This window comes from Theileria orientalis, chromosome 3 (assembly GCF_000740895.1).
Source record: "Theileria orientalis strain Shintoku DNA, chromosome 3, complete genome".
NCBI classification, from domain to species: Eukaryota; Apicomplexa; class Aconoidasida; order Piroplasmida; family Theileriidae; genus Theileria; species Theileria orientalis.
In genome coordinates, this window is record NC_025262.1 from 317,658 (window position 1) to 343,446 (window position 25,789).

Below are 25,789 nucleotides of genomic sequence, written 5' to 3' on the forward strand. Positions count from 1 at the left end.
ACTTTGCAAGATATGTCAATTGTTATTTGTAACTTAGATTCCGATTATATTACAATTTATTATACAAAAATGTTGATTATGATAGAATGTCAATTTAAATCTCAAAAATTAATATGATACACCTGCAATTTAACATATAGTAGTTTGTAACTACCAAAACACGTTATATTATAATGATTTTTATTCGATATTTGTTTAGAATCTGAAAGGTATAATTTTATTATAGTGATATAATAAAATCAACAGTAAAAAGGGTTGAAAGTGGTTATTACAAGGCTTCTGGTGACTAAGCTGCGAAAACAAACAATAAAAACACTAGGAAATCTGTGAATCTTCCTTAATAGCGACAATTACAATTTTTACACATTGACTTTCTATAGGTGATTGCACTACACATGCACTATACTAGGGAATTAATCTCGCGAAACCCATCTCTTTTTCCACAAATACTCCTTTATTTCAATCATCTAATGGTGTATTTTGTATGTTTTGATTGTGTAGACAAAATAAATACTGATTAAGAAATTCATAGAATCCGATATAAAGGTACCATCTAATAGATCTACTCAAAATCTAAATTAATCTATTTGAAACCCCTGTTTAGGAGATTTTAATGATAAAATATATATGAATTATTATATATATGACACGTTTGACTCAGTACTTAAAACATTGAAACAGTACACTTACTAGTATGTATAAACCTCAACTCATAGACAAACACATATACAAGTTAATGGCCATGTATAAAGTTAGTTAATATAGATATGTGTATATGTTAATCTATATGGATATATTTAGTAACATATATGTTTATTTTCTATTTCTGTTAATTGAGAAATAAGGGTATGTGTATACCTCTAACCAGAAAATGTTATAATAAACATCTAATTATGTAAATTGATATATTTGATTTACAATTTTAAAAATCTTAAATTAACTTAAATGTTAATTGAGATTCCGTGGGGTGGGCTACATCTTAATCATACACAATTAATCTTAAAGCATTAATTTCTACCAATTATTAATATTATGAACACCTTTAATATTATACCCGTCTTGTTTTAAACATAGATCACCATGTTTAAATAGATTTGATTGAGTATATTAAATGATATGTATAAATTTTGAGTTTAAAGATGGGAACTAGAAAACATATATCAGTCAATCTGCGTGACTTGCAAAGAGTTATGAATAAGGAGGAAGATGAGCTCCCCAACACTAACACAGAAACAAAGTCTAAATTTGGTGCAACTAAGAATTTTGAATACAAACTCTCAAATAATCGTTGGGAAAACGAGGATTACGACGATGATTTTGATTTACCGGCCGAAAAATTAATTGAGCCAGATTTTTCAACACTAAGGGACCCGGAACCAAAGCCAGTAGTTGAACGCAAGCAGCCTGTTGTTAAAGTTGACGATTCAAGCTTAGACGATAATTGGAGATCTCAGGAAAGTGTTATAGAGAATGAAACGTCTGACGCCTGGAGGATAGCTAAGCCGAAGGAAGATCAGAAAAATCACAGTTCCAATTTCAGGAATTCGTTCATAGCATCCAAGAACAAGGATCAAGAACTTACCAGAGAAGCCAAAAACGAAGAGCCGAAGAAACTATATGTTCCCAGATTTAGAAGTGAGTGCAAGATATAATAATGGATTTTTAGGAGAAGCAGCCGAAAAGCCTGAAAACGACAGGTTTAGCTGTTTGGAAGATCCGAGAGGTAATGTGGAAGTTAAAAATGATATATGCATATTAATATCTATACAATATAATACTAATGTTTATTTTAGACGACAACTCGCCAATAAGAGCTAATTCGCTTAAGGATTCTGGGCCCTTTTCAAGAAACGAAAACGATCGCAAAGAGGATAGACCGAGAGATGATTGGGGCTTTATCGAGAAAATCGAAGAAAGACCTAGAAACGATAGGTTTAGAGAAGACAAATACAAGGAAGAAGATAAAAGTAAGAGGAGCATCTTTTCAACGGAAGTCCGAACAATCGTAACCGATGAAAAAAAAACAAAAGAAGCAATAAAAAAGGGTTTATTTGTGCCTTCATATAGAAGGAACCTGAAAAAGGAAGAAACAGTAGAAGACATATTCATAAAAGCAGCTGGATTAACTGAGACTAATAAGCAAACAAAGAGTGAAAAGGCCAAGGAGGCAGAGAAGCCTAAGGGAGACAAGCTGAACCTGGCAGAATTCGACCAGGAGTTAAAGCTGAAAAGGGATGTCGGAGAAGCCGATAAGCCGAAAAAGGAAGTGAAAAAGAATGAAGTCGTCAATCACAATAAGCTCTTTAAATGCAGTACAGAGACAGTGTCTCTGGTGGAGGAATACGTTTTATCACAGTTGACTGTCCAAGATGAAGATTCCCGCAACACACGTTCCGGGTTCCCGGAATTTGACGAGGAGGGCTCTATTGTACCAGCAATAGTGACATGTGTGATTGTATTAAAGTCTTGTGAAGGCTGCACGACGTTGCAGGAGGTTCAAGCCATGTTCAAAAATGTACAAAAATGGTTATTACACACAACACAGAATCATGATACGAGAGTACTATTGACCGAATTAGCCAAATCAACACACCGTAAGCATATATATACAAATGAGCACCAATGATTATCATAGTTAGCCATTAACATGGACGTAGGACATAATATTAGAGTAAAAGTAGCACATAGTAGTAGAGTAAAAGTAGAACATAGTAGTAGAGTAAAAGTAGAACATAGTAGTAGAGTAAAAGTAGAACATAGTAGTAGAGTAAAAGTAGAACATAGTAGTAGAGTAAAAGTAGCACAATCATTTTAAGTATGTTGGACTGAATGGTTGTGTGCACGCACCCTGTTTACTTAACTTTTATGTAGACTGGGGATACCCCTCTTTGTCGACATCAGTGTACTTGATAGAAGCGTTGTTCGATTCCCTGTATGCACTCGGAGTCGTTAATAAAAGTGATTTCCTCCAATGGTTTGAAAGCGATGTCGATGAGATTCCAGACAGAGTAACACTGCTGATCCAGGTGAGTGGACCATTAATTTAACGAAGACCCTATGTTTGACCTTACAACACAGTCCACGGACAAAAGTTAAACGTAGGAATAGAAATACGCCGTGAATGGTTAATATCGCAGAGAAAACGATATTAATAAAGGCAGGCGTTACAACATACTACCTAGCAGTAATTATGTACTAGTGTGTAGAAGTTACCTAATTAGATAAGAGTAAATAGCAATTGGGTCCTAATTGACGCACGTTCAGCTCATGGATTGGAAAAAATGGCTAAGTGGTGAGAATTTAGAGGAAGTTGTTGAGGAATCTGAGTCCGAGTCCGAGGATGACGATTCCGACATTGAGGCCAACGTCCCGAAGTCGATCAGGCTTACCAAAGGAGTCAAATTCAAGTAAACAAACTCATGCAGCCTCTTGTAAAATACACCCATCTGTTCAACACTCACGCTGTAATAACTGAACTTAAACGGCTACGTGTTACTTACGAAGGTCATATGTATGTTCTATTTCACTTATATTTATGTTTTCGTAATTTTATTTATGCCAATCGATATTGTATTTATTTACATGTTGGATTCTATTTGTTTTGTTAATGTTTTATGATTCTGTGATTGCGAATATGAGTTGTCTGTGCGAATGTGTGCTACACAAAAAAATTAATCATAATAACAATTTAACATAAAATTTCAATTGAAACACAGAAATCAAAGTAATGTTTACATAAAATAATGTGATATAGCGGAAAGTATAGCGAGATGAAGTTGTCTAACAAGTTGAAATCGGGTGAGGGGAAACTCACGGCTGATATGAGCTACTTGGAGCAAACATCCCAGCTAAAGCAAAATTTACGAAACAAGGCGGTCCCGGATTTAACTACCAAATCGATTTCTGATGTTGGTGTGTCTGATTTACAAGTTGGAGGTGACTACGGTGGAGTTTCTCACGGTCTGATGACTATAATGGGCAATGCTGCCCTTGGAGCACTGAGTGGAGCTATGGGAGGGATCGGAGGCGCTGGTGCTCCTTTGCAGGCCTATGGAATGCCCGGGGCTGGAATGATGGGAGCGGGCATGATGGGACCGGGCATGATGGGACCCGGTATGATGGGAACGAGCATGATGCCGCATCCAGGCATGGGAGCGAGGATGGCGCCACCGCCGAGAGGGTATATGGCTCAGCCGCCCAGAAGAATGTAGCGTGTGCGAAATATCGTATAAAGTATGAATGTGTTGTTTAGGGAACGCTCATCATTCGATAATTCTGAATAGAAACAGGGTGTGTTAGAAATATTTCGTTAAAAGTTTCAACAATAAAATGCCTTACTTATGACCTTTAAATTAACGAAAAATATAAAAATTTCTGGCTTGGCCATACAAATTCTCTTCACCCACATTACAATTTTGTACGGCTATAGTATTGTTGTGGATCTGTAATATTTAATAATATATATTACCTTTTACATTATTTATATATATATGAAGGTTTTTTATGGTTTTGGTGGATTCTTAGTCGGTTTTGCCGTTCCTATATTATTAGGACTGTATTCATGTAATAGTAAAAACTTTAAATTGGCTGACTATTCTTTGAAGGTTTTATTTTTTTGGACATTAACAAATCAGCTTTTTGCCGCCCCTTTGAAATGGTTATTTGACCACGTTTCACAATCATTCTGGTCGTTGGCATACACTGCTTACCCAGTTGCCTTATTAGTTCCCAAAACAAATTTATTAAAAACGTTTGACGAATATACAGTTTTATTTTTTGATTCGGGATCTCTTGGTTTTGTTAAAAAACAACTTAAGAAGGCCTGTGTTTTTTCAAGAAGGGCCTTGGCCTCAGGAGTAAAAAAATTACAGGATAAGATGACTTTTTAAAATAATAAACCATGATAATTTTAGGAAATTGACATAAAAATTTCTTGTAATATGTCTAATTTATTTTAATATTCGTATATCGATACATGTTACTTACGAAGGTCATATGTATGTTCTATTACACATATATTTATGTTTTCGTAATTTTATTTATGCCAATCGATATTGTATTTATTTACATGTTGGATTCTATTTGTTTTGTTAATGTTTTATGATTCTGTGATTGCGAATATGAGTTGTCTGTGCGAATGTGTGCTACACAATAAAATTAATCATAATAACAATTTAACATAAAATTTCAATTGAAACACAGAAATCAAAGTAATGTGTACATAAAATAATGTGATATAGCGGAAAGTATAGACAAATGAAAGTCACCACTACTACTAATAACGTGCTCGCCAATACTAATAAAAGCAAAATTGATGTAGATCCAGGAAGCTTGATACAGACATATGAACTTAATGACTATTTAAATAACTATTATAAGGGTACATCCTTTTTAGAGGCTACAAAAGAAGTGGCTGAACCTGGGGGTGTGTCTAACCTTCAGGTGAGCCCAGAGGTAAAGGGGTTGCTTAAGGACAAGTTTTGGAGGACCTGGTATCATTTGAAGCACGTTCAAGCCGGTCCTTTCGCTGTATATAACAATCCTACGCCCATTGACATCAATGGGCTGTTTCCAGCCACTCCCGACCCTGTAGAGCACGTGGCAGAGACGGCAGCCGTGGCAGCTATTGGCCCACCCACTGTAGCAGGTGCAGCCGTAAACTCAAACGCTAACAATAATCTAGTAAGTGTAGCTCCTGGTACAAATCAGGTACAAGTCGTGCCAGGAGTAGGCCCAGTCAGCGTAGTTACTCAGGCGCCGACTACAACTCAACAAAATAATAATGATGAATTAAATCGTTCACTAAACGCAAAGGCGGTGCCTACCGAATTACCGGTCACAACTTCTCCGAGTGGAGATCCCAACACACCTCCTCTGGCCAACATTCCGCTCGTTAACGTGATTGGTGGTAAGATTATAAGTGCTCCCGGAGTGATTCCGGGAGAACACATGGACAATCATCCTCTTTTTACCACATCCAATCTGGATCCAACCGGGTATTATAAACTAAATGTGGAGAATATTGGTAGAACCATCATCGTAGTGATAATACTTTTATTTCTCGTCGGCGGGTGTGTTTATAGGATCAAAACAAGGAAGAGGCCGAAAAAGAAGAGGTAACTTCACTTCGAATTTCAATAAAACACATTTAACCAATGAAGTCTTACAAATATGAATATACATGACTAAATAACCCTTCCACGTGGTTAAAACATATTTATTATAAAATTAGCCTTTTATACATTAATGTATTTTGATATGCTGTTGGTTTCGTTCACCACAATCCTGCCTTCCACTTCTTAAAATTACACAATAATGTTTTTATTTTACTGTATTTTTTATGTTTTGTAAAAATATATATAAGATTATTGTCTTTAGGAGGTTTTTTAGCGTAAACATTCCCATCAAAAAGCTACTGGTTTCAACTTCCAGATCTTCCGGTCCCGGCGGCCAGAGCGTCAACAAGGTTATCGACAATCCTTTTATCTATCTCATAATGCTACCTCTAATTTTGTTTTCCTTATCAAATGCTGTTTAGTCTGAAACTAAGGTGCAAATCAGATTCAATGTTCATTCTGCCGACTGGCTCAGTGATGAATTGAAGGAAAAGTTTCTGTAAGTTTCGATGTGTAAGAGATAATCGACTTAAATGCCCTTCTCGGCATTCTTTGCTTCATTTTAACCGCTTTAGGATCGTAAATAAGAACCGTATCTCACAAAAGGGCGACTTTATTGTTGAGTGTGACGGTACTCTCTTCTATTTTACTCTGTTTCAGATTTTTCAAACCAGCACGACAATAAAAAGGCCTGCATTCGTCTTCTGAGGGATTCCATAAGGCTTGCTGAGGTTGTTTTCCTCCCAAGACATTCTTATTTAGGAGTACTCTCCTGACAAGCACCTGACCTTCTTGGAGCAAATACAGGAAACCAAAACCCCCGAGCAGGTAACACTCCCTGCCAAACCCCTTTTATTAGATTTTAAAATACAAACTCGACCGCCGCGAATCTAGGAGAAAGACTAAACAGATCGGCCACAAAAAGCTCGACGACTTCTAACTCAGTTCTATTGTGTATCATTGTAGTTAATATGTATTAATCAGGGTCACTGGTCACCGTGTATTTGAGTTTAGTTAATTACCACTTTGGCCTTTCAGTTTCCTCACTTGGATTAACGCGTAATGCTCAGCGGCGCCCTCGTTCACACTCCCGGCTGCCTCTGCCTCGGCTCGCAGGTTATTATGTCGTCCACTCTTATTATCGACTCCGCCGCCTCCGTCGCCAGGCATATCTGCGACAGCTTCGACTTGTAGCTTTCGAACACGCCCAGCTCCATCATGTCGCCGACTCCCCCCTTGTCTATGTCTATTCCTGCGTTGACGTTTCCCTTTGCGTGCTCCGCTCTCAGTTTCGACACCACCTCTGCGCTGTCGAAGCCTCCGTTGCTCAGGATGTGGCCTGGCAGCGTTCTGAGCGCGTGTGCGAACGCCTCCACTGCCAGGCTCTCCTTGCCTGCTATTGTCTTCGCGTGCTCCTCCACGTGGTGCGCCATTTCCAGCTCCGCGCATCCTCCTCCGCAGACTATTCTTCCGTCGTTAATTGTCTCGCTTAGCACTGCCAGTGCGTCGTGCAGCGAGCGCTCCGCCTCGTCGAGCACGTGCGTGGAGGCTCCGCGCAGAATGATGCTGCAGGCTCCTCCTCTTGCGCAGCCTGAGAACCTGATGAGCTTATCTTCTCCGATGATAACCTCTTCGATCAGGTCACACCTTCCCAGCTTCACCTTTTCCGGCGTGTCGAATGTCGACACTATTTCCGCGTCCAGGCACGCTGCCAGCCTCTCCATTCCGTCGAAGTCTGAGTGCTCGATTGCCATCACTCCTGCTTCCTTGAACAGCTGGTCTGGGTAGTTGTATATCAGCTGTCTGTTGATGAACACGTTGCAGTTGTGTGCCAGTATCTTGTCAACTTTCTTCTTCATCTTGTCTCTTTCGCTCTTCTCCAGTGCGCTCACTGCTTCGAACGAGTCCACGTTCACCTTAACTCCGTATATTTTAACCTTGTCTGTGTCCATCGGCGTGTTTGCCACCAGCACTTTGCAGTTTTCCATTCTCTTCGGCTGTCCCACTCCTATTCTCTTCTCCAGCACGAACCCGTCCTCCAGGTACGAGTCCTTCAGCGTTCCTCCTGGCTTCTTGATCACCTGGATCAGCGACAGGTTCAGGTGCGACGACGCGTCTTCGCTCGTTCTGTCCAGTTGCTTGTGCATTCTCAGCAGCGCCTTGACTGCCAGGTTTGCGAAGTGGTCCTTCTCCACTCTCAGCAGCTTCGACGAGAGTGTCGTCTTCGCTATGTTCAGCAGGTCTTCTTCGAACTTTTCCTGGTCTCTGATTCTGCTGAACTTGATCTCTTCCAATCTCTCTCTCGCCACTTTGAGTGCCCTTCTGTATCCCATACATATTGTCTGCGGGTGTATCTTCTGTTCTATTAGTTTTTCTGCGTTTCTCAGCAACTCCGAGGCCAGTACCACCACTCCTGTCGTTCCGTCTCCGCACTGTGCGTCTTGCTGCATCGACACATCCACCAGCACTCTTGCTGCTGGGTTGTTCAGCCACACCGACTTAAGTATTGTTGCTCCGTCGTTCGTGACCACGTTCATTCCTCTGCTCGGTCCCTCCATGTTCATCGGCTGGAGCAGTTTATCCATTCCCTTCGGGCCCAGTGTTGATTTCAGCAGGTCTCCTACTGCTATTGAGCCGATAAAGTATTGCATCCTTGCAGTCTCCCCGCGATCCTCCTGGGCGCCTCCCTTCAGAATTTCCGGCGAAATGTTTGCGTAGTTTTCTGCCAGCGCCATGTTTATATGTTAATTAATAATTAGAGTGTATTAAGAGAAAATTGTTGATAATATCGTTGTTGAGTGATGTTGAACGTTGATAATACAGTTACTTATAAAAAGAACAACTTTAACACAAAATGTAAATTATAAAAACAAAACTTCCATTATAAATTAGGTTTGAAAATACCCAACTAACAGTTTAGGTTTAAGTAAGCTATGATATAATACGAATAATAAACTAATCAACCACGGCATAAGTACATAGCCCCAGCTAGAGACATAATTAAATAATATTTAAATAAAAAATAAGTTATTATCAATAGTAGAATACATATGATTTGTGTATAAATCAAAATGATATAGAGATTTGGCTGTGGTAGTGAGTGTTTGGATTAAAATTAAATCTACAATACAATTGGTAGGCCATAATGGCCAAACAATCTTACACATAAGGTCTATTTATATATATAAATAATCAAACATTTATTATTAGAGTTTATGAGAGATGTTAAGGCCGTCTTTATGGTTTTAACAGCCATACAGTTTATGTTTACACATACGTTAATATTTTTGTAGATATGGTAAATACAAATATATTATTATACCTATATTGATATATATATATAGCAAATAATAATTCCTTATTTAAATTTAAAAAAAATAATATGGTTGAAATTGTAAACTTTATGAGCACAACAAAAATGAGAATTTCATATTGAAACTTTAACAAAATACTTGATATCGTCTTATAAATTTTGCTTTGTGTTTTATAACAAAAAATATAGTTAAATTTAAGGGTTTACATAGGACTTGGTGTATAACCCTATTGATGTTGTAAATTAATTGTATACGAAAATCATAATTGCCATTGTTGTTATTAATATTGTAAAATTTATATTCAGTCGCAATTGTAGATAGTTTAACACTCGTTACACCGTTTTTTATACTTGGTTTATGGTTTTTCACACATCAACTTATACTAAATTGTATTAAGGGCCTTTATTCATGTATTGTCTGAAATAATGAATTAAATTTTAATAATTTCCAAATGGATGAAGCAGAAAATGAAAATGTAACAAAAAATGATGGTGTTATGAACAATCATGAACAACACCGACACACCTCTAACACACCGAAAAATGGGTCTATAATGAACTACGATGAAAGAACCATCTGTAGGTGCGGCGCAAAGAAATACGTGGATAAATATAAAAGGGAACTCGAAAGAAAGTCAAACGCACTGGAGCGTGATAAGCAGTATGTGAGAAAACAACTACAGGAAGTTGAACGCCGGGAAAAGCACGTACAGGAGTCATTTAAACAAATGGCGATCCAACAGGAGCAACTGGATGCATACAGACTGTACCTCCAGGAAAAACAAAGTAAAATCACAAGAATGTACCAAAACTATGAGCAGTGGCAGTCAGACCTGATGCAAAAAATGGACGAGTGCATAGCACTAGAAAAGGAATATAAAAATAGACTAGCAGAAAATGAATCTGTGATGTACGAGTTAAAGCAGAGAGAATTGGTAGTATCAGAGACTAGCGGAGCACTCTCAGCAAAAAAGGAGGAGTTGGAGAGGTTTGAAAACAGAATCCTCCAGGAAAGTGAGAAGATAAAGTTTTTAAACGGACAGTGTGAATCAGCAAAGGAGAAGATTAACCAGGAGCTGAGAAGCCATAACAAGAGGATGAGAGAGGAAAACGAGGAACTTGAATCACGAAAGAGAAGATTAACGGAACAGGAGGCAAGGCTGCGCGAAGAAAGAGATAAGCTGGAAAACACAAAAATGAAGGAGTTTGAGTTGGATAGGAAGTTGAAGGAGGCAACGGAAATAGTGGAAAATAACGCAAGACTGGCAGACGGTTTGAAGCACAAAGAGGACAACCTGAGAAAGGAAAAGGACCAGATAGTAAGGGAGTGGTCAAAGCTCAACGAATCAGCAGATCAGTTAAACAACGATAGAAACGAGCTGAAGAATATTAAAATGAACCTGGAATTGAGGTCAAAGCAACTGGAACTATCAGAGTCGCGCTCAGAAGTTAACGTGAATGATCCGAGGTATAAGAACATGGATAGCGAATTCAACAGAAAGTTCGAATACTTGAACAACAAGGAGTTGGTGATAAAAAACAAGGAACTAGAATTGGAGAGAATAGAAACGGAACTGAGTAAAAGAAAACTAGAGTTGGATGAGAAGGAGAATAGCCTTAAGGTGGCGAAAGTAGACCTGGATAACAGAGCAAAGGAAATAGAGAACAGAAACGAAAGAAATAGAAGGCTTGAGCCGAAGATTAATGAATACAAGGATAAAATGGCACTCCTGTCGATCGAAAGGAACAGCTTGGACGGACAGATTGAACAGTTTAACGCAAAGAGGATGAATGCACAGAGGGAGATGGACGCAATCAACCAGAGGCTGTCTCTGCGGGAGAAGCAAATAAACGAAAAGTACAACCAGCTGAAGGGGAGACAGTCGCAGTCGGACCTGTACAACAGGCTGAGCACAACCGCAAGCACTAGAAGGCCCACACCCTTCAGTATCGCAGACGATAGAGCCTTAAATTGATCACGCAGGCGCCTCTAGTTTAAAAAGCACAAAGATTCAGTGGATAATGACATGAGTCATTTGTTTAAATGTATATTATGTGTGATACGTAGTTTGATCTACTAGTGTGTTTGGCTAGTCAATCGCGGAGGAGTGGATAACAGTACCACTCTCCACACTGACAGAGTAGTATGGTACTCGAGCTTGTAGTGGTGGATCTATATATTTACACAACGTCTGTTGATATAATTAATCAAACCGATGTATCATAGCTAGATAACGCACATATCAGTGTTTATTAGATAAGTTTGCTCTCTACATGATGGATGACGATGTTGCAATACATATAGACTTTAACTTGAAGGTTTCGACCGAATATATCACGGTGACGAAGAACATCGTGCACAGGTTCTTCTACTGCACTAGATACATGCCAAAGTGCGAAGAGCCGTTCAAGGTCGGAAGAATATATGGCCCTTCAATAGAATATTATAAGGAAAACTTAGATCTGGATGAAGTGGTCGCCATCAGCATCTTCACGGCAAGCGGAGATGACAGGCCGTTTGTGATGTGCATAGAGAAGCAGGAGGGGAGGAGAACGTTCTACGCAATGTACAGCAAAAACAGCATCTCGTGGACGCCAATTTCGGAGTTGAATGAAATCGACGATGAGATGCAGGAAAAACTGCTCTTGACTGCGCTGAAGGACGCCTACAGGCTGTACCACGAGTCTGTCCTGAGGGTGGACCACAAGAAGCTGGTGAATCTAACGACGTATTACGGGGACATAAAGTACGACATCATACCTGAGATTTACTACTGCCTGGGCTACGACAGGTACTGCTTCAGGCCGAGCAGACCGCACTCTCTGAAGACAGTCGCTTTAGACGAAGTGAACTTGAAATTTGACCAGAGCCTAAGCTTCGTAAATGAGATCTACGTATACTACGCGCGGACGGACGAGACGACGCCGCTGCTGATAGAGACCAAGGACTATGAAATCGGAAACGCATTCCCACTATATAACTATTACACGGCCGCATCCATAAACGATGACAGGTGGGTCGGAGTTGAGTGCGGAACGAACTTGGCGTCCCCGAAGTGTAAGTCCGACATAAAACGAATTCTAGACTCTGTGGCAGATGTGTATAGATCATATGCAGTCACTATTAACCTTGAACAGCATCAGTACACCGGGTACGCCCTTTTTCCCATTAAGCTTGGGGACCTCTATTTCAAGTTTGAACACCAAATAGGCTCTTTCTACGGTTACAACTCGTATCTTCCTCAAGTGGCTGATTGTGCGCTGATTGACAAAATCTCCATAGACGACGAGGATCAAGCTGTAGACATCCAAAGCAGAGAGGTGGTAATGTTTTACACCTTCTACCGGCTGTACAACAGGTCGAAGCTGTTGTTGATGTGCTTCAAGTTGTTCAGGGCCAGCCACACCAATCAGAGCAACGCAGTTTGGTTCAGGCGTGACTACGTTGACGAAACCAAGTGGGTTTCTTTCGAGTTTGACGCTGATCCTGAAAAGGACCACAAGCTTATAGACCATAAAATCGCCAGTTTGTATGAATCCAGGTTTCCATCACTTGATTTTTCGGAAGTGCCTCTATATTTATTTCTCATTTTAATTGGGTTGTTCATTGGTTTATGGACCGGAACCAGTTTTTCCAAGAGTGTCATTCGCAGGTTTTTGAGATACTCCGGATTGTTTAGAGATCACGCTAATTAATACACGCACTGTATCATACGTTATTGATGTAAAGTAGTAATATAATAAATGGCAGTATACATATGTGCACACACATACAAATAAGTATACGTATGTACATACATGTATGGGCATACATATGATTGTATATGTACATACATATACATGTATAGGTATATACGATCACAATTAAATAATACATTAATATTATACATATTTTACATCCCATTTATCCATTGACTTTAACTCGTTGAGTTTTGCCTCCAATTCCGGCAGCCGATTTATTTTCTACAATATTGTCTTATTATTGAGGCTCTTACCTTTTGCTGATTTGCGTCCAGTTCAAACCCTTTCTTATGTTTCTCCTGTAGCAGTTTAACTTCCTTTATTTTCTTCAGAGTATTGTGCAAGCTAAAGTGTCTGTGATTAGTCGATGGCAAACCTGTTTTTGAATCTCTTGTCGTTAATATCATTTTCTTTTTTCTGTGACGTTTTACTGCCCTCTGGCAAAACTTCGCCTTCAGCCTTGGTTGACATATCCACTTCATTTGGGTCATTGGTCTGGGTTATTGATGCCTTTGACTCAACTTTCAACGCTTCCGAATCTGTTTTACTTACACCAGCTTTCGGTTTTGGCTTAGGCCCCCTGGGCTTATTTTTAAATTTCATATTTTTTGCGTAAGGTTTTACAGGTTTCTGTTCAGTATGCTCCGGTTTTGCATTTTTTGTAGGCTTGGTTGACTCATCAGGTTTACTGATCTTTGGATCTTTGTGTACTACTGGCTTTTCATCGTTTAATTTATTACTTTGCCTCTTGTGAACTGGAATATATACCTGCCGTTCCTCCTAAAGTCTAATGATGCTACTATTTATCGTACCGGCGGAACATATCCTGGTCTTACTTTTATCTCCTTCCTCACAGTACCATCTGGCCTCTTCGTTGGCATAATATATTTAGTTCCCGTTGAGTTATCTACGACATATGATTCACCGAATCTGCCCTTCTGAACTCTGGATTTCTTAAGGTCCAATGATTCTAAGGCCCTGATTACCTCCTTCTCCATTGTTAAAGAAGCAATTTAAATCACGTACTTGTCATGATCGAGCACATTTATCTTATATAACTGACATAATTAAAGTAGAATCCCCCATTCCGGAAGATTTAACTATTATAGTACAATAAACATTTACACATCTTTCACCTTTTATTTATTTTATTCATTATGTTACAAAATATATTAAATAGATAGATTCAATAAATATGATACTGACGGCATGAGATATAATTGAAAAAAGGTGGAATCTATTAATAAAGAATCTTAGGAAAATACGTAAATCAAAACAAAATATACATACAATTAACTACATATATTGATGTCTAGAATAACGATATGTCTCCCCAAGGGTTGATCAAATAAGCTAGAAACAATTTGAAACGACGCGGAACAACAAATGAAAGCATTTGACGGTGTAACATGAGAAGAGAGAATTAGGTACTAATCATAACAACCATAAACACTGGAAGATAGGAATTTTCATTGGAATCCTAGAATTTTTGGTAAGAATGGATTGAGTGTTGTCGCTTATGTGTAACGCCCGCAAATCGATTTTGGGGACTAGATCTACTATATTCTTGAGCTGTCGATAAGAAGATATCGATTTCTTCGTAATAAGTGCAAGGTTTCCTACAAAGTTGACCTGTGTCGTAATGTGCAACTTGTCAAAGTAGATACATATTGTGGTGATTATTGGGTGAGGAAATAATTTTTTAAATTAGTCAGTATTAATGTAACCGATTTATGTTTATAATTTAAAATTCCCACAGTTCTCATGAGGAAACCAAGAGACTCAACCATTATAATACGGAGATTCAGAAATACCAGTATTATTAATACATCTATAAATCGAGCTGATAACCTACATAGTTGTAGAATTGGCACGTGATTTAAAGTAAATACTAATAAGTATTTGGAGCATTTTAAATTTTTATGATATCGCCATAAAGTTTTTCAATTTTATAAAGCAAATAAGCTTTACGCTTTATAATGCTTTCACGTTCTTTGATGAAACTCATTTGAGATAGTCCTTGTAAAATAGACTACCACCAACAACTCTACTAATGGATTTAGTGTAAAACTGCAATAAGTAACCAACGAACAGCAAATATTGATTTTAAAGATTGATTAGCACAAATTGATTTTACAATAAGTACGGATTAGTGATTAAATAAACTCACAAAGAAGTTTAAGCTGGTTGACCAAACAACTTTTCACCGTTAAATTAATAAAAATGGCTTATGTGAACATTCCGCGATACCGGGACGACCCGAACTACCGCTACAAGATGCCCAGGATCCAGTCGAGGATCGAGGGCAGGGGCAACGGCACCAAGACTAACATTTCTAACATGGGGGACATTGCGAGGGCGCTCAAGAGGCCCCCGACCTACGCGACGAAGTTTTTCGGCTGCGAGCTGGGCGCAATGTCGAAGTTCGAGGAGGCCGAGGAGAAGGCGCTCATAAACGGGGCGCACACGGACAGCTCCCTCGCGGCAGTCCTCGACAAGTTCATTGAGCTGTACGTGCTGTGCCAGAACTGCCAGCTGCCCGAGATCGAGGTGCTCGTGAAGCGCGGGGAGCTCCACTCGTCCTGCAACGCCTGCGGCCACAAGGGGGTCCTGGACATGACGCACAAGGCGGCCAGCTACATGATCAAGAACCCGATAAGCAGCCCTTCCAAGATGCAGAAGGAGGGCTCGAGTCTCAACAAGGACAAGATGAACGGCGCCGCCAAGTCCGACAAGCTAAACGGGACCAAGGCTGAGAAGGTCAAGAAGAGGACCGAGAAGGGAGACAAGGTCGACAAGACTGAGAAGGCAGATAGGTCCAGCAGGTCCCACCACGACTCCGAGGCTAAGGAACGCGAGGATGACCTCAGCGTCGAGAGCCCGGAGCTCTTCGACATCGTCAACAGGCTGCGGTGCTACCTGGAGAAGGGCGAGCGCTCCTGCGAGGACTTCTCGGAGGAGCTGCACATGCTCCAGCTCTCGCAGGGCTTCGACAACGTCAGCAGGTTCTTCATCGCGCTCTCGGCCATCTTCAAGCAGGACGAGCCGCTCTCAGTCGACCTATTCAAGGAGAAGATTGAGCTCGTCAAGGCCGCCACCTCGTACTCGATGACGCCCAAGGAGAAGATCTGCGCGCTCGAGTACTTCATCTTCCAGGCGAACCCGAGCGAGATTAACAACTTCCCCTACTACTCGCAGGCGCTCTACTCCAACGACATCCTCGAGGGCAGCGACTTCATCCGCTACTACAACAAGGCCACCAGGCACACCGGCAACCTGAACAGCATCTTCCTGCGTGCCAAGGAGACCATCGCCCCCTTCATCGAGTGGCTTCAGGAGGACGACTAGGCGCCGCGGCCTCAGCTACAATGCCAGCACTCCCTCTTGGGCTTCCATCACCCTTTTGTTCCCATTTTTATTAATTTAATCCACGTGCCGACGGTTCAATATCGATTTTTTGTCGAGTTTGCTAATGGTGACTGGTGCGTGATGGAGGACGTTCAGCACGCACCCCAAGGCTCTGATCAATTTTGCTATTCTTGATTTCTACGTTCATATTTGTGATCTGATTACTGTCAGTTTTAGGGCTTGAATTTGATTCCTACTTTGCTTACGTCCACTATTTAGTGCACACTTAGCTAGTATACAACGTGCGTGTATCGGAAAGGCCGGGTGAGAAGCGTAGGTACTTAATCATGTAGTGTATGGCGTGTTCAGGGTGGACGGTTTGTGATATGCTTATTATGCAAAAAAAGGGCCAATCTAAGGAGCAATATAAAGCATTTGAATAAATATAAGGAAGAATGAAAATGTATAAAGAGCAATTAGGGCATAAAAAATATTCTATGCAGTAAATAATGGAAAATATCAATAGAATCTCATGTCTAAGGCTTCTGACCAATGTGTGACCTGAAAAGAAAACCATAACCCGTGTTGAGGGTGGAATCAAGAAAAAATAAGCAAATACTACTGTAATTCACTCTAATGGACAAAAGCAAACGGAGATGCGCCTCTGTGTAGCAGAGGGTGTAACCGCCCCATTCTCTCCATAAGTAAGGTTCCACTTTCCGGCCGAACATCCTCACTTTTTATTTCATAATTGTTTTTCATCGATTCACCGCATTCCACGTACGGGTTTTAAATTAACAACACCCTGTTTTGGCTCAACTTAAATTTAAGATTCTTATTTAATCTTAAAATCGGTCATCTTGCAAGTTTCAATTTTGATTGTCGGTTTACTTTCCCACCCGTCGCGGCCTTCAGGTTTACAACGTCGCGACCTTTTACAAGTAATTTTGGCTTTTCCAATATTGTAATTATATCACAATGACTGAAGACGGATCCCCAGAGGTCATGAGCTATGTCGACCATGAAGATCGGGTCACAGATTTATCTACTGCTATTCAGAAGGTTTTGATGTTTTCTCTCTCACATGGTGGTTTGGTCCGGGGCCTTCACGAGGTTACAAAATCGCTCGACTCTAAGACTGCTCAGGTTTGTTTTTTATCTAAAGAGTGCTCTGAGCCTGCTTACGTTAAGTTGGTTCAGTCTCTCTGCAAAGAGCACTCTATTCCTTTGATTGAGACTGACGTTGACTCTAAAACTTTGGGTCAGTGGTCCGGCCTCTGCAAGTACGACATTGAGGGCAAACCTCGCAAGATTGTCGGCGCCACGAGTGTTGCGGTAAAGGATTTTGGCGAGGAGTCAGAGGCTCTCGTTTTTCTTCAGAAGCACATTTCTACGCTCAAGAATTAATTTACTTTACTTACACTCTTACATCTCTAGTCACTCCTTACACATGCTATAGACACTCGCATACACTCGTTTACTTATTTACGTATGGTACACTTAAGGAGATTATCTTCTGGACGCCACTTCCTTCGTCAGTTGGCGTGCGAATGCGTTGACTGTGTTGCATCCCTTCCTCGACAACCTTCTTCCCTTCTTCTTCAGGTCCTGTTCCAGGAAGCCTATCGACTCGAGTTGCTGCACGATCGACCTCAGAATCTTGCCTGAAGCTCGGCAGGTGTGGTTTGGGGCCGACCCGTTCCTCTTTCTTGAGCTGTAGGCCTTTCTTAATCTGTCAACCCCAGAATCAGGGTGAAAATAGAGGTGGCGGAGCACGGCGGCCGCACGTATGTAGAACCAGTTTGGATTCTGTGGAGATAGCTCCTTTGCGACGCTAGTCTTTGCATAATCCAGCCATTTTGGGCACTCGAGGTATCCCTTTAGTTTCATGTGTTCTGCGAAGGCCGTGATAAACAGATCCGGATTACAATCCTTGAGGGAAGTATTCAACCTTCTGTAGGGAACTACTCTGTCCGCTCTTTTGACTTTATATTTAGATAGGTCAACTGTCTCCATTTTTTACCTATAAAAATTATCAGCTAATCATTATGTGAATTGAACAATAAAATAGCAAAACCTAGCAAATATCTATAAGTAAACACAAATAATAGAGCCTTCTTTAAATATGAACAAATCAAACAGGTGGAATTGCATAAATGAAGGCGTAAATAATAAGAATATATTAATAGTGTCTTTAACAATACATTAAATAGGCATAAGTGTGAAATACCAAATATAAACAAACCTTATAAATTAAATAAAAAATTAAGAAGATTGTATACCTTGTGAAAATATTTTATGGTAAAAGATATTTTGTAAATTAACACCTCACCATAATGGGGAAGGATTGGCACCTACTTATTTTGTCCTATTAATTAAACACTGAATAAGTTTCAACAAACAAAATAACAATCTAATTACGATATATTGTTTTGTGCTTAAATCTTCCATTATTATATGTTTACAATATATATGGCTTTTACACAATTCTATACCTTAACCATCATTATTTTAATCAATATTTATTCTTCATGTGCTTACATCAGTTTTGTACACATTAAATTGATCATGTACACAAAATATGTACGACATATTTATAAAATTTGAACCATTACTTAACTAATGAATAATATACACATTTATTTAACATTTAGTAAACAATATAGACCACAAACGTTTTAATTTTTATTTAATTTTTATATAACTTAAAAATTTTAGTTTCTTTAAAATTTACAACAACACTATTATTTTTTGCCTCTTATGTGTATTAAACAAGTCACTTTAATATTTCCACCTTTATTAACCTACAGTTTAATTTTCTTTGAACTTAGTTGATTCTGTTTTATGGTTTTATAATTACACAGTGTTAATTTATATTTACTTTCGACTTAATTATTTAATTTCTATACCGTTTCTTTAATATAATTTTCACAAATTTCATACCAAAATGGATGAAATATATGATGTAAGTTTATCTAACACACTTATTTAATACAAATTTACATTTTAAACACTAATTTTTCTATTAGGTTGTTGTACTTGGTACCGGATTAAAGGAGAGTATTCTCAGCGGTTTACTTTCCCAAAATGGTAAATAATTACCCATTGATTTCAAAAACTATACACTTACGTGATTAATAACAATTGTAGGTAAAAAAGTACTTGTGATGGATCGTAATTCCTACTATGGAGGCGAATCAGCCTCTTTGAATCTAACAAACTTATACAAATATTTCAAGAGAGGTACAATTATGTATTATTTATATCAGATTAAGTACACATATCAATTTTATGCACGAATTTTATAAATTCGAAGGCACCCCTCCACCAGAATCGTTTGGTGTGAACAGGGACTGGAACGTAGATTTAATTCCCAAGTTCGTCATGGCAGGTGGTAAACTGGTAAAGATATTAAGAGCAACAGAGACCTCCCAGTACCTGGACTGGCAGGTGCTGGACGGAAGCTACGTCTACCAGCACCAGAAGGGGAGCCTCCTGTACAGCGAAAAGTTCATACACAAGGTGCCAGCCACCGACAAGGAGGCGCTGTCGTCGAATCTACTGGGATTTCTGGAGAAAACTAGATGCCACAACTTCTACAAGTTCGTTGAGATGAAATTGTTCTCTCTAGCTACTTAACATCTTAATCGACTAAGTAGTGGTTACATCTGATTAGAATAATTCAACGTTCAGGTTTATATTCAACTTCGACGAAAGCGACAGAAACACGTGGAAGTCCCACGACCCTTATAGAGAGTCGATTTCAGTTTACTATGACCGATACTCACTGGAAGAAGGAACGATCGACTTCCTCGGCCACGCCGTTGCCTTGTACACCAACGACGACTACCTGAGACTGCCAGCAGTGGAGCCGATAAGAAAGATGAAGTTGTATATGGAATCGCTGATGCGCTTCGGCTCCTCCCCGTTCATCTATCCAGTGTACGGCCTCGGCGGGATTCCGGAGGCCTTTAGCCGGAAGTGCGCAATCAACAGGGGCACCTTCATGCTGAACAAGCCAGTTAAATCGTTCGAGTTTGACGCCTCAGGAAAGGTGTGCGGCGTCGTAACGGCCGAAGGCGAGGTCGCCAGGTGCTCAATGGTGATTTGCGATCCCACCTACGCGCTGGAGCTTGCTCCACACAAGGTTAGAAGCATAGGCAAGGTGATAAGGTGCATTTGCATCCTCAGCCACCCAATTCCTGATACGAATAATTCATCGTCATGTCAAATTATAATACCACAAAAACAACTAAAACGAAAGCATGGTACGTGGCCATCTGTCCAGCTAGTCTGATGCTAAGTAATTATAGAAATATAGATAGTCGCCGGGACGTAGTAGTTACGGCTGGTTGCCAACAATTTATTCTACTTATAAACTATTTTATCCGTAGTAGCCTATTAAATAGATGTGACTGTTACAAATGTTACGTAGATCTATATGTGACTCTGGTGTCGCATTCCCACGGAGTTACAAGTAAGGGCAAGTACGTTTGTATAATATCGACGACGGTTGAAACGAATGATCCAATATCAGGTAAGAATTCGTCGTAATTACACCCTAAATAAACCCACCGACGCATTTAAATATATTAAAAGGGCTCATATTTGAGTTTCTGATGAAGAGGTGATTAATTATTTTACAGAAATAAGGCCGGCAGTTAACTTGATCGGGGCAGTGGACGACCACTTTGTGAACATTTCTGACGTTTACGTCCCAACGTCAAAGTCGAACGATAACGTAAGTGGATGACACACGCTATTTCCATGAGATAGCGTAATTATCTTAGGTGCAAACATGCAACCGTCTATGCAGCACACTTAAGTAGTCTATGGGAGCTGGTGGGACAGCTCAATGAAATGTGTTGATATAAACATTTTAGATTTACATTACTGAGTCGTACGACGCGACTTCGCACTTCGAATCGGCCTCAAATGACGTGTTGAAACTGTTTGTTGCAGCTGAAATATCCAATTCTGTGTAGGTGGAAGGAAATGACGGGAACCGAATACGACTTGTCAAAAGTGGACGTAAGAGAAGCGAAAACAAAAATTGACATTTTAGGAAACGATCTACGAGTAATTTGTAAACTATTGGTGCCACGTTTGTTGGAACGCGCCTTCCCCAGTTCTTCATAATTTTTCTCTAATACTCACATACATACACTATCCACTTCTCAAATGTATTTATTTCATAATGGTTAAAACTAGGCAGACAAGTGAAGATTCACTGTCTGAGAAAATAAATAGATTAAAGGTTTGCATAGCACAGACCATTAAGTCATCTAATGTTCAGAGAGGAAGTGATATATGTAGGAGGTTCGATCAGCTGGAAGAAGAGCCGAACCCGGGCATTAAAACGCCAAAGGTTAAGCCTAAAAAGCACGTTGAGTACGAGCTTCCGGACTATACACAGTGGTTCGACATAGATTCCATCAATTATATCGAGGAAGAGTGCGCCGACAACATTTTCATCGGTTTGTTCCTTAACACTCAGTTTTATATATGTTATAAACCGGAATTGGTAACTAATGTACCCCTAGGCTACGGACATGACAAGGACGCTCTCCACGAAGTGTACAAAAAGGTTCGGAACAAGATAGTGGAGCTGTACAGAGTCGAGCCCACCAGGCTCTTGACAGTAACCGACTGTATAAGGAGACTAGGTAACACCAAGACTTAATTAACAATAATTAACTCCAGTCTTGCTGGTAGTTCACAAATTACATAGGCATGGACGCGTCAATTGTTATGAAGGTCCACTCCCTGCTGAATTACTGGGGAATCATAAACTACCAAGCCACGAATAACTTCGGAGAGAAAATATTTAATAAGAGGCTTAACGTTCGTGAAACGATACTTGAAACATAACTAGATTTTTAAAACATATCTATAAATTATGAAACCAGTATTTAACCGGTTAATAAATAACATAGGAGCAAATGGTTGACCTCAAGGGCAATCAGTCCAACATACACAAAAGGAGAGTTAAGCTGAACTTTAATCAAATACTCGATAAGGACTCAACAGAAGCGAACGTGAACACGTACTACAACAGTCTCAGCTACAACGATTCGACGAATTATAGCAGCTGCACGAAAAAGAGCTTCGACTTCGATTCAATCGAGGATGTCGTGAGGTACTCGTCAGAGTTACACTCTGGTCACCACGGAATGGATGTTAACTACCCACGGTGCTCAGGATGTAGCAACCCATGTAAAACCTCGTACTACATACTAGGGCCAGATTCACTCGGAGGTAAGACTGTTTGCTGATAGCTACAGTGTTGTATGCCAGGTTTACGTTATATTTCAATAGATGTGTTAACATAAATGCAGAGGTAAACAATTCGGTAAGGAGCCGTGGACTTTGGTGCAGCCTGTGTTACGGCAACTCAAACTATCCGATAACGCTGAGCAAAGACAGCTTCGTCAGAATAGACCTGACGCCGAGACTGTCAGAGACGATCTCGAAACTATTTGAACAAAACAGGAACATGTTTAAGGAACAGGACTCGGAGAATAGGACAAACGAGATCTTAAATACCCAGGGGATGAAATCGAGATACGGTTTTAACAACGAGGTGTTTGACGAGAGTTATGGAAAAAATATGATTAAAACTAGTATACTAGGCACAAAGCAACAAACCGAGAAGATGGACTACGACAGTGACTTAGAAGAATTTATAACCAGCTCCAATAAAGAAGAATCTGTAGGTAACATGGAGAACGATGGCTTGGACGGAACGAACGTGTTCAGTAGTGACATAGACGACGCCAGCAACTCAGAGACGAAGGAAAAGATTAAAAGCAGGTTGACAGAGTTGAGCACATACCTGGACGACAGAGGAGATGGAGTTAGTACTGTGTACGGCACGCCGCTATCGACCTCGAACCCAAAGAACACGGAGGCACCAAGCACAAGTAACCATTCATACGAGGGAACGCAGAGGTCCAATGACGATTATGATTCGTACTGTGGCGACAGCTACAACGAGTCTCCAAAAACACAGGCAGTTAGGTACAACAATGAGTCGATAAGCAGCAGTCAAGGAAGACACGGCGAGTTAAACAACATTGGCTACATGAGCAGGTTTGGCAGAAGTAATGTGAAGATGCCATGGACGACGGAAGACTTTGAACGCCTGTACGAAGCAATAAGGAAGTACGGAACAGACTGGCAGAGCGTAGCACAGCACATGGGCGAGGACTCGACGCCGAACGAGTGCGTGTTCCAGTTCATTAACGCGCCCCTGGAGAAGGAGGTCACGTCTAGGCTGAAGTTGACCACATACATGGACCCGCCAACGACCAGTCTCCTGGGCGCACAGTTCCCCTTCTTCGACAGCCCGAATACGATCGTGACGCTCCTGTCGTTTTGCGCAAGTGTGGTGAGTCCAGTGGTAGCATCCTACGCAGCCAAAGCAGCATTCAACATCATACTCAAGGCATCGGCGAAAAATAGCATCAATGGGAACGGGGAATCCACGCAAATACAGGAGTCTTGCTCGAATGACAATTCGACCAACGCCAGTGTGCAGAGCGGCCCCGGAAACGCCCTTGAAGATTCCTTGACCTACGCCGACACAGACATGAACAGCGTGAAAGACTTGCACAACGGGACGCTGCAGAACAACTACGACGGAAACACTGTGGCCAACTCGGTCAACAGCACGAGTTCAAACGCTAGCAACCACAACTTCGAGGACGAAGGAACGCAGATAAACCACGTTAACGAAGTAGTGGAATCCGCGGGAGCACTGAATGGCATTTCGGCAGTCGATACAGGGGAGGTCGCGGAAGGGAGCTCGGACCTGGACGATGGAACGAGCACAGAAGGCGAAGCGCAAAACAAGGGAAGGTCCCGCAAGTTCGTCGACGGAAGCACACTTCAGCTCGCAGCAGCTGCGGCACTGGGAGCCGCAGCTGCGCGAGCAGCCGAGTTGGCGGAGAAGGAGCAGGAGAGGCTTTCGGAGGCGCTCCCGCACCTCATATCACTGAAGATAAAGAGGATTACTGAGAAACTCAACCGGTACAACGAGACTCAGGAGCAGATGAAGTCTGATCAGATGCATCTGGTAGGTTAAAGACTCAGTGCAGCAAACGCGGCGACGCGTACTAATGCTTTTATAGGAAAAGGAGCTGTTTAGGATCCTTAAGTGTAAAGGCATTTTTCAAAACAACTCGTGACGCAATTGGCACAAGTTCGCGCTTTAATATATATTCCATTTTAATATAACGGTCACGTGTGTATTTGTGTTTACACTACAACGTTTGTCAGCGAGCATAATGTATTTTCTTGTATGGGCAGGTTGCGCTTGAGTAACTTGGATAAATTGGTTAGCGACGCTACGGGCTATAAAAGCTACTGGAATAAGACCATAAATTCAGCTAAATTGTCAATTTTTGGACCCAAGTCAGGTTAGTGTTACTGATAGGATTACAGTGGCTGAACAAGAAAATCAGCCTAGACGAGCAATTAATATCACTTTTAGACTACGTTGGCGATGAAGAATGGCTAAAGCCACTTCAGGGGCCCAGTAGAACCAGGTGGTACTGGCCGAGCAAGTATTTACACATGGATTTTACGCTCCGCCACTACCTGGCCATGCAAATATCTAGATTCAAAAAAAGAGAAGACGATCCTACAATAATTAACTTGTGGAATACTGTGGTTAAATTTAGTTCACAGAAGGATTCCATACGGTCCTTTTTAAATTCAGTAGATTCCAACACCTTTTCAAACTCCATTACAATTCAGGACACCTTCTGCTTATATTACTTGATCTTCAGAGAATCTCCCCTGTCTTTTACTCCAGACTTCGATTTCAATTCAAAATTTGAGGACCCCAAATACGTGCCGTTTGCAAGATGTATTTTTTATTATTTTGTTATTTAATTTCTATATTTTCATAAATACAGGCCAATAAATATTTATACAGACGCACTAAAGCCATTAGAAGAAAATTTTAACCACTCTTATGGTTTACACACAAGCAAAGAGAATAGAGCGGATACGTTTAACAGAAACCTGAAGCTATTGATCAAAAACGACCCATCACTTGCAGAAGTGCTAAAGAGTAGAAACAGATTTGTAGATTTATTATATTTAAGAAGGAGGAACTATTACCTGGATAAAGTAACCAGGAAGAAGAAGATAAGTGAAATAAAGCAGAAGTACAAGAGTCACTTCCTAGAACACCCAGATCAGAAGAAGATTTGGCCGGACAGTAAAGGAATACACCAGCACAAGTGGCCACAAATTTGAAGCA

At 40.4% G+C, this 25,789-nt stretch overlaps 20 protein-coding genes across 20 annotated transcripts; 13 read left to right on the forward strand and 7 right to left on the reverse strand.

The window, feature by feature from the left end:
- Positions 1 to 1,139: 1,139 nt before the first annotated feature.
- Positions 1,140 to 3,411, forward strand: TOT_030000141 (conserved hypothetical protein; the record flags this gene model as incomplete). The annotated part of the gene is made up of 6 exons (XM_009692886.1): positions 1,140 to 1,635; positions 1,667 to 1,723; positions 1,794 to 2,150; positions 2,205 to 2,594; positions 2,872 to 3,026; positions 3,265 to 3,411. The coding sequence occupies 6 exons, from the start codon at positions 1,140 to 1,142 to the stop codon at positions 3,409 to 3,411; spliced, it is 1,602 nt and encodes a 533-aa protein (XP_009691181.1).
- A 359-nt stretch (positions 3,412 to 3,770) lies between these two features.
- TOT_030000142 (conserved hypothetical protein) lies at positions 3,771 to 4,211 on the forward strand (the record flags this gene model as incomplete). Its single annotated transcript, XM_009692887.1, has 1 exon — positions 3,771 to 4,211. One exon carries the CDS (start codon positions 3,771 to 3,773, stop codon positions 4,209 to 4,211), a length of 441 nt encoding a protein of 146 aa, XP_009691182.1.
- A 279-nt stretch (positions 4,212 to 4,490) lies between these two features.
- Positions 4,491 to 4,889, forward strand: TOT_030000143 (conserved hypothetical protein; the record flags this gene model as incomplete). The annotated part of the gene is made up of 1 exon (XM_009692888.1): positions 4,491 to 4,889. The coding sequence occupies one exon, from the start codon at positions 4,491 to 4,493 to the stop codon at positions 4,887 to 4,889; it is 399 nt and encodes a 132-aa protein (XP_009691183.1).
- Positions 4,890 to 5,256: 367 nt separating this feature from the next.
- Positions 5,257 to 6,120, forward strand: TOT_030000144 (conserved hypothetical protein; the record flags this gene model as incomplete). Its single annotated transcript, XM_009692889.1, has 1 exon — positions 5,257 to 6,120. The coding sequence occupies one exon, from the start codon at positions 5,257 to 5,259 to the stop codon at positions 6,118 to 6,120; it is 864 nt and encodes a 287-aa protein (XP_009691184.1).
- Positions 6,121 to 6,340: 220 nt separating this feature from the next.
- On the forward strand, positions 6,341 to 6,619 carry TOT_030000145 (peptide chain release factor 2; the record flags this gene model as incomplete). Its single annotated transcript, XM_009692890.1, has 2 exons — positions 6,341 to 6,466; positions 6,539 to 6,619. The coding sequence occupies 2 exons, from the start codon at positions 6,341 to 6,343 to the stop codon at positions 6,617 to 6,619; spliced, it is 207 nt and encodes a 68-aa protein (XP_009691185.1).
- Positions 6,620 to 6,713: 94 nt separating this feature from the next.
- Positions 6,714 to 7,077, reverse strand: TOT_030000146 (conserved hypothetical protein; the record flags this gene model as incomplete). The annotated part of the gene is made up of 2 exons (XM_009692891.1): positions 6,714 to 6,965; positions 6,988 to 7,077. The coding sequence occupies 2 exons, from the start codon at positions 7,075 to 7,077 to the stop codon at positions 6,714 to 6,716; spliced, it is 342 nt and encodes a 113-aa protein (XP_009691186.1).
- Positions 7,078 to 7,198: 121 nt separating this feature from the next.
- On the reverse strand, positions 7,199 to 8,851 carry TOT_030000147 (T-complex protein subunit beta; the record flags this gene model as incomplete). The annotated part of the gene is made up of 1 exon (XM_009692892.1): positions 7,199 to 8,851. One exon carries the CDS (start codon positions 8,849 to 8,851, stop codon positions 7,199 to 7,201), a length of 1,653 nt encoding a protein of 550 aa, XP_009691187.1.
- A 1,030-nt stretch (positions 8,852 to 9,881) lies between these two features.
- Positions 9,882 to 11,405, forward strand: TOT_030000148 (conserved hypothetical protein; the record flags this gene model as incomplete). Its single annotated transcript, XM_009692893.1, has 2 exons — positions 9,882 to 10,367; positions 10,404 to 11,405. The coding sequence occupies 2 exons, from the start codon at positions 9,882 to 9,884 to the stop codon at positions 11,403 to 11,405; spliced, it is 1,488 nt and encodes a 495-aa protein (XP_009691188.1).
- A 298-nt stretch (positions 11,406 to 11,703) lies between these two features.
- On the forward strand, positions 11,704 to 13,125 carry TOT_030000149 (conserved hypothetical protein; the record flags this gene model as incomplete). The annotated part of the gene is made up of 1 exon (XM_009692894.1): positions 11,704 to 13,125. One exon carries the CDS (start codon positions 11,704 to 11,706, stop codon positions 13,123 to 13,125), a length of 1,422 nt encoding a protein of 473 aa, XP_009691189.1.
- A 405-nt stretch (positions 13,126 to 13,530) lies between these two features.
- Positions 13,531 to 14,168, reverse strand: TOT_030000150 (exon junction complex protein; the record flags this gene model as incomplete). Its single annotated transcript, XM_009692895.1, has 2 exons — positions 13,531 to 13,950; positions 13,983 to 14,168. 2 exons carry the CDS (start codon positions 14,166 to 14,168, stop codon positions 13,531 to 13,533), a joined length of 606 nt encoding a protein of 201 aa, XP_009691190.1.
- A 388-nt stretch (positions 14,169 to 14,556) lies between these two features.
- On the forward strand, positions 14,557 to 14,868 carry TOT_030000151 (hypothetical protein; the record flags this gene model as incomplete). Its single annotated transcript, XM_009692896.1, has 2 exons — positions 14,557 to 14,574; positions 14,743 to 14,868. 2 exons carry the CDS (start codon positions 14,557 to 14,559, stop codon positions 14,866 to 14,868), a joined length of 144 nt encoding a protein of 47 aa, XP_009691191.1.
- A 525-nt stretch (positions 14,869 to 15,393) lies between these two features.
- TOT_030000152 (eukaryotic translation initiation factor 5) lies at positions 15,394 to 16,518 on the forward strand (the record flags this gene model as incomplete). Its single annotated transcript, XM_009692897.1, has 1 exon — positions 15,394 to 16,518. One exon carries the CDS (start codon positions 15,394 to 15,396, stop codon positions 16,516 to 16,518), a length of 1,125 nt encoding a protein of 374 aa, XP_009691192.1.
- Positions 16,519 to 16,593: 75 nt separating this feature from the next.
- TOT_030000153 (hypothetical protein) lies at positions 16,594 to 17,249 on the reverse strand (the record flags this gene model as incomplete). Its single annotated transcript, XM_009692898.1, has 3 exons — positions 16,594 to 16,716; positions 16,744 to 16,858; positions 17,080 to 17,249. 3 exons carry the CDS (start codon positions 17,247 to 17,249, stop codon positions 16,594 to 16,596), a joined length of 408 nt encoding a protein of 135 aa, XP_009691193.1.
- Positions 17,250 to 17,496: 247 nt separating this feature from the next.
- TOT_030000154 (40S ribosomal protein S12) lies at positions 17,497 to 17,925 on the forward strand (the record flags this gene model as incomplete). Its single annotated transcript, XM_009692899.1, has 1 exon — positions 17,497 to 17,925. The coding sequence occupies one exon, from the start codon at positions 17,497 to 17,499 to the stop codon at positions 17,923 to 17,925; it is 429 nt and encodes a 142-aa protein (XP_009691194.1).
- A 102-nt stretch (positions 17,926 to 18,027) lies between these two features.
- TOT_030000155 (40S ribosomal protein S19) lies at positions 18,028 to 18,534 on the reverse strand (the record flags this gene model as incomplete). Its single annotated transcript, XM_009692900.1, has 1 exon — positions 18,028 to 18,534. The coding sequence occupies one exon, from the start codon at positions 18,532 to 18,534 to the stop codon at positions 18,028 to 18,030; it is 507 nt and encodes a 168-aa protein (XP_009691195.1).
- Positions 18,535 to 19,465: 931 nt separating this feature from the next.
- TOT_030000156 (RabGDI protein) lies at positions 19,466 to 21,271 on the forward strand (the record flags this gene model as incomplete). Its single annotated transcript, XM_009692901.1, has 7 exons — positions 19,466 to 19,483; positions 19,548 to 19,608; positions 19,669 to 19,761; positions 19,835 to 20,120; positions 20,212 to 20,786; positions 20,954 to 21,055; positions 21,165 to 21,271. The coding sequence occupies 7 exons, from the start codon at positions 19,466 to 19,468 to the stop codon at positions 21,269 to 21,271; spliced, it is 1,242 nt and encodes a 413-aa protein (XP_009691196.1).
- A 132-nt stretch (positions 21,272 to 21,403) lies between these two features.
- Positions 21,404 to 21,655, reverse strand: TOT_030000157 (conserved hypothetical protein; the record flags this gene model as incomplete). Its single annotated transcript, XM_009692902.1, has 1 exon — positions 21,404 to 21,655. One exon carries the CDS (start codon positions 21,653 to 21,655, stop codon positions 21,404 to 21,406), a length of 252 nt encoding a protein of 83 aa, XP_009691197.1.
- A 60-nt stretch (positions 21,656 to 21,715) lies between these two features.
- TOT_030000158 (uncharacterized protein) lies at positions 21,716 to 24,604 on the forward strand (the record flags this gene model as incomplete). The annotated part of the gene is made up of 7 exons (XM_009692903.1): positions 21,716 to 21,995; positions 22,062 to 22,184; positions 22,250 to 22,362; positions 22,455 to 22,776; positions 22,857 to 23,016; positions 23,623 to 24,050; positions 24,297 to 24,604. The coding sequence occupies 7 exons, from the start codon at positions 21,716 to 21,718 to the stop codon at positions 24,602 to 24,604; spliced, it is 1,734 nt and encodes a 577-aa protein (XP_009691198.1).
- Positions 24,605 to 24,644: 40 nt separating this feature from the next.
- On the reverse strand, positions 24,645 to 24,746 carry TOT_030000159 (hypothetical protein; the record flags this gene model as incomplete). Its single annotated transcript, XM_009692904.1, has 1 exon — positions 24,645 to 24,746. One exon carries the CDS (start codon positions 24,744 to 24,746, stop codon positions 24,645 to 24,647), a length of 102 nt encoding a protein of 33 aa, XP_009691199.1.
- Positions 24,747 to 24,820: 74 nt separating this feature from the next.
- TOT_030000160 (conserved hypothetical protein) lies at positions 24,821 to 25,785 on the forward strand (the record flags this gene model as incomplete). The annotated part of the gene is given in 3 exon segments (XM_009692905.1): positions 24,821 to 24,938; positions 24,956 to 25,390; positions 25,460 to 25,785. 3 exon segments carry the CDS (start codon positions 24,821 to 24,823, stop codon positions 25,783 to 25,785), a joined length of 879 nt encoding a protein of 292 aa, XP_009691200.1.
- Between the last annotated feature and the right edge of the window lie 4 nt (positions 25,786 to 25,789).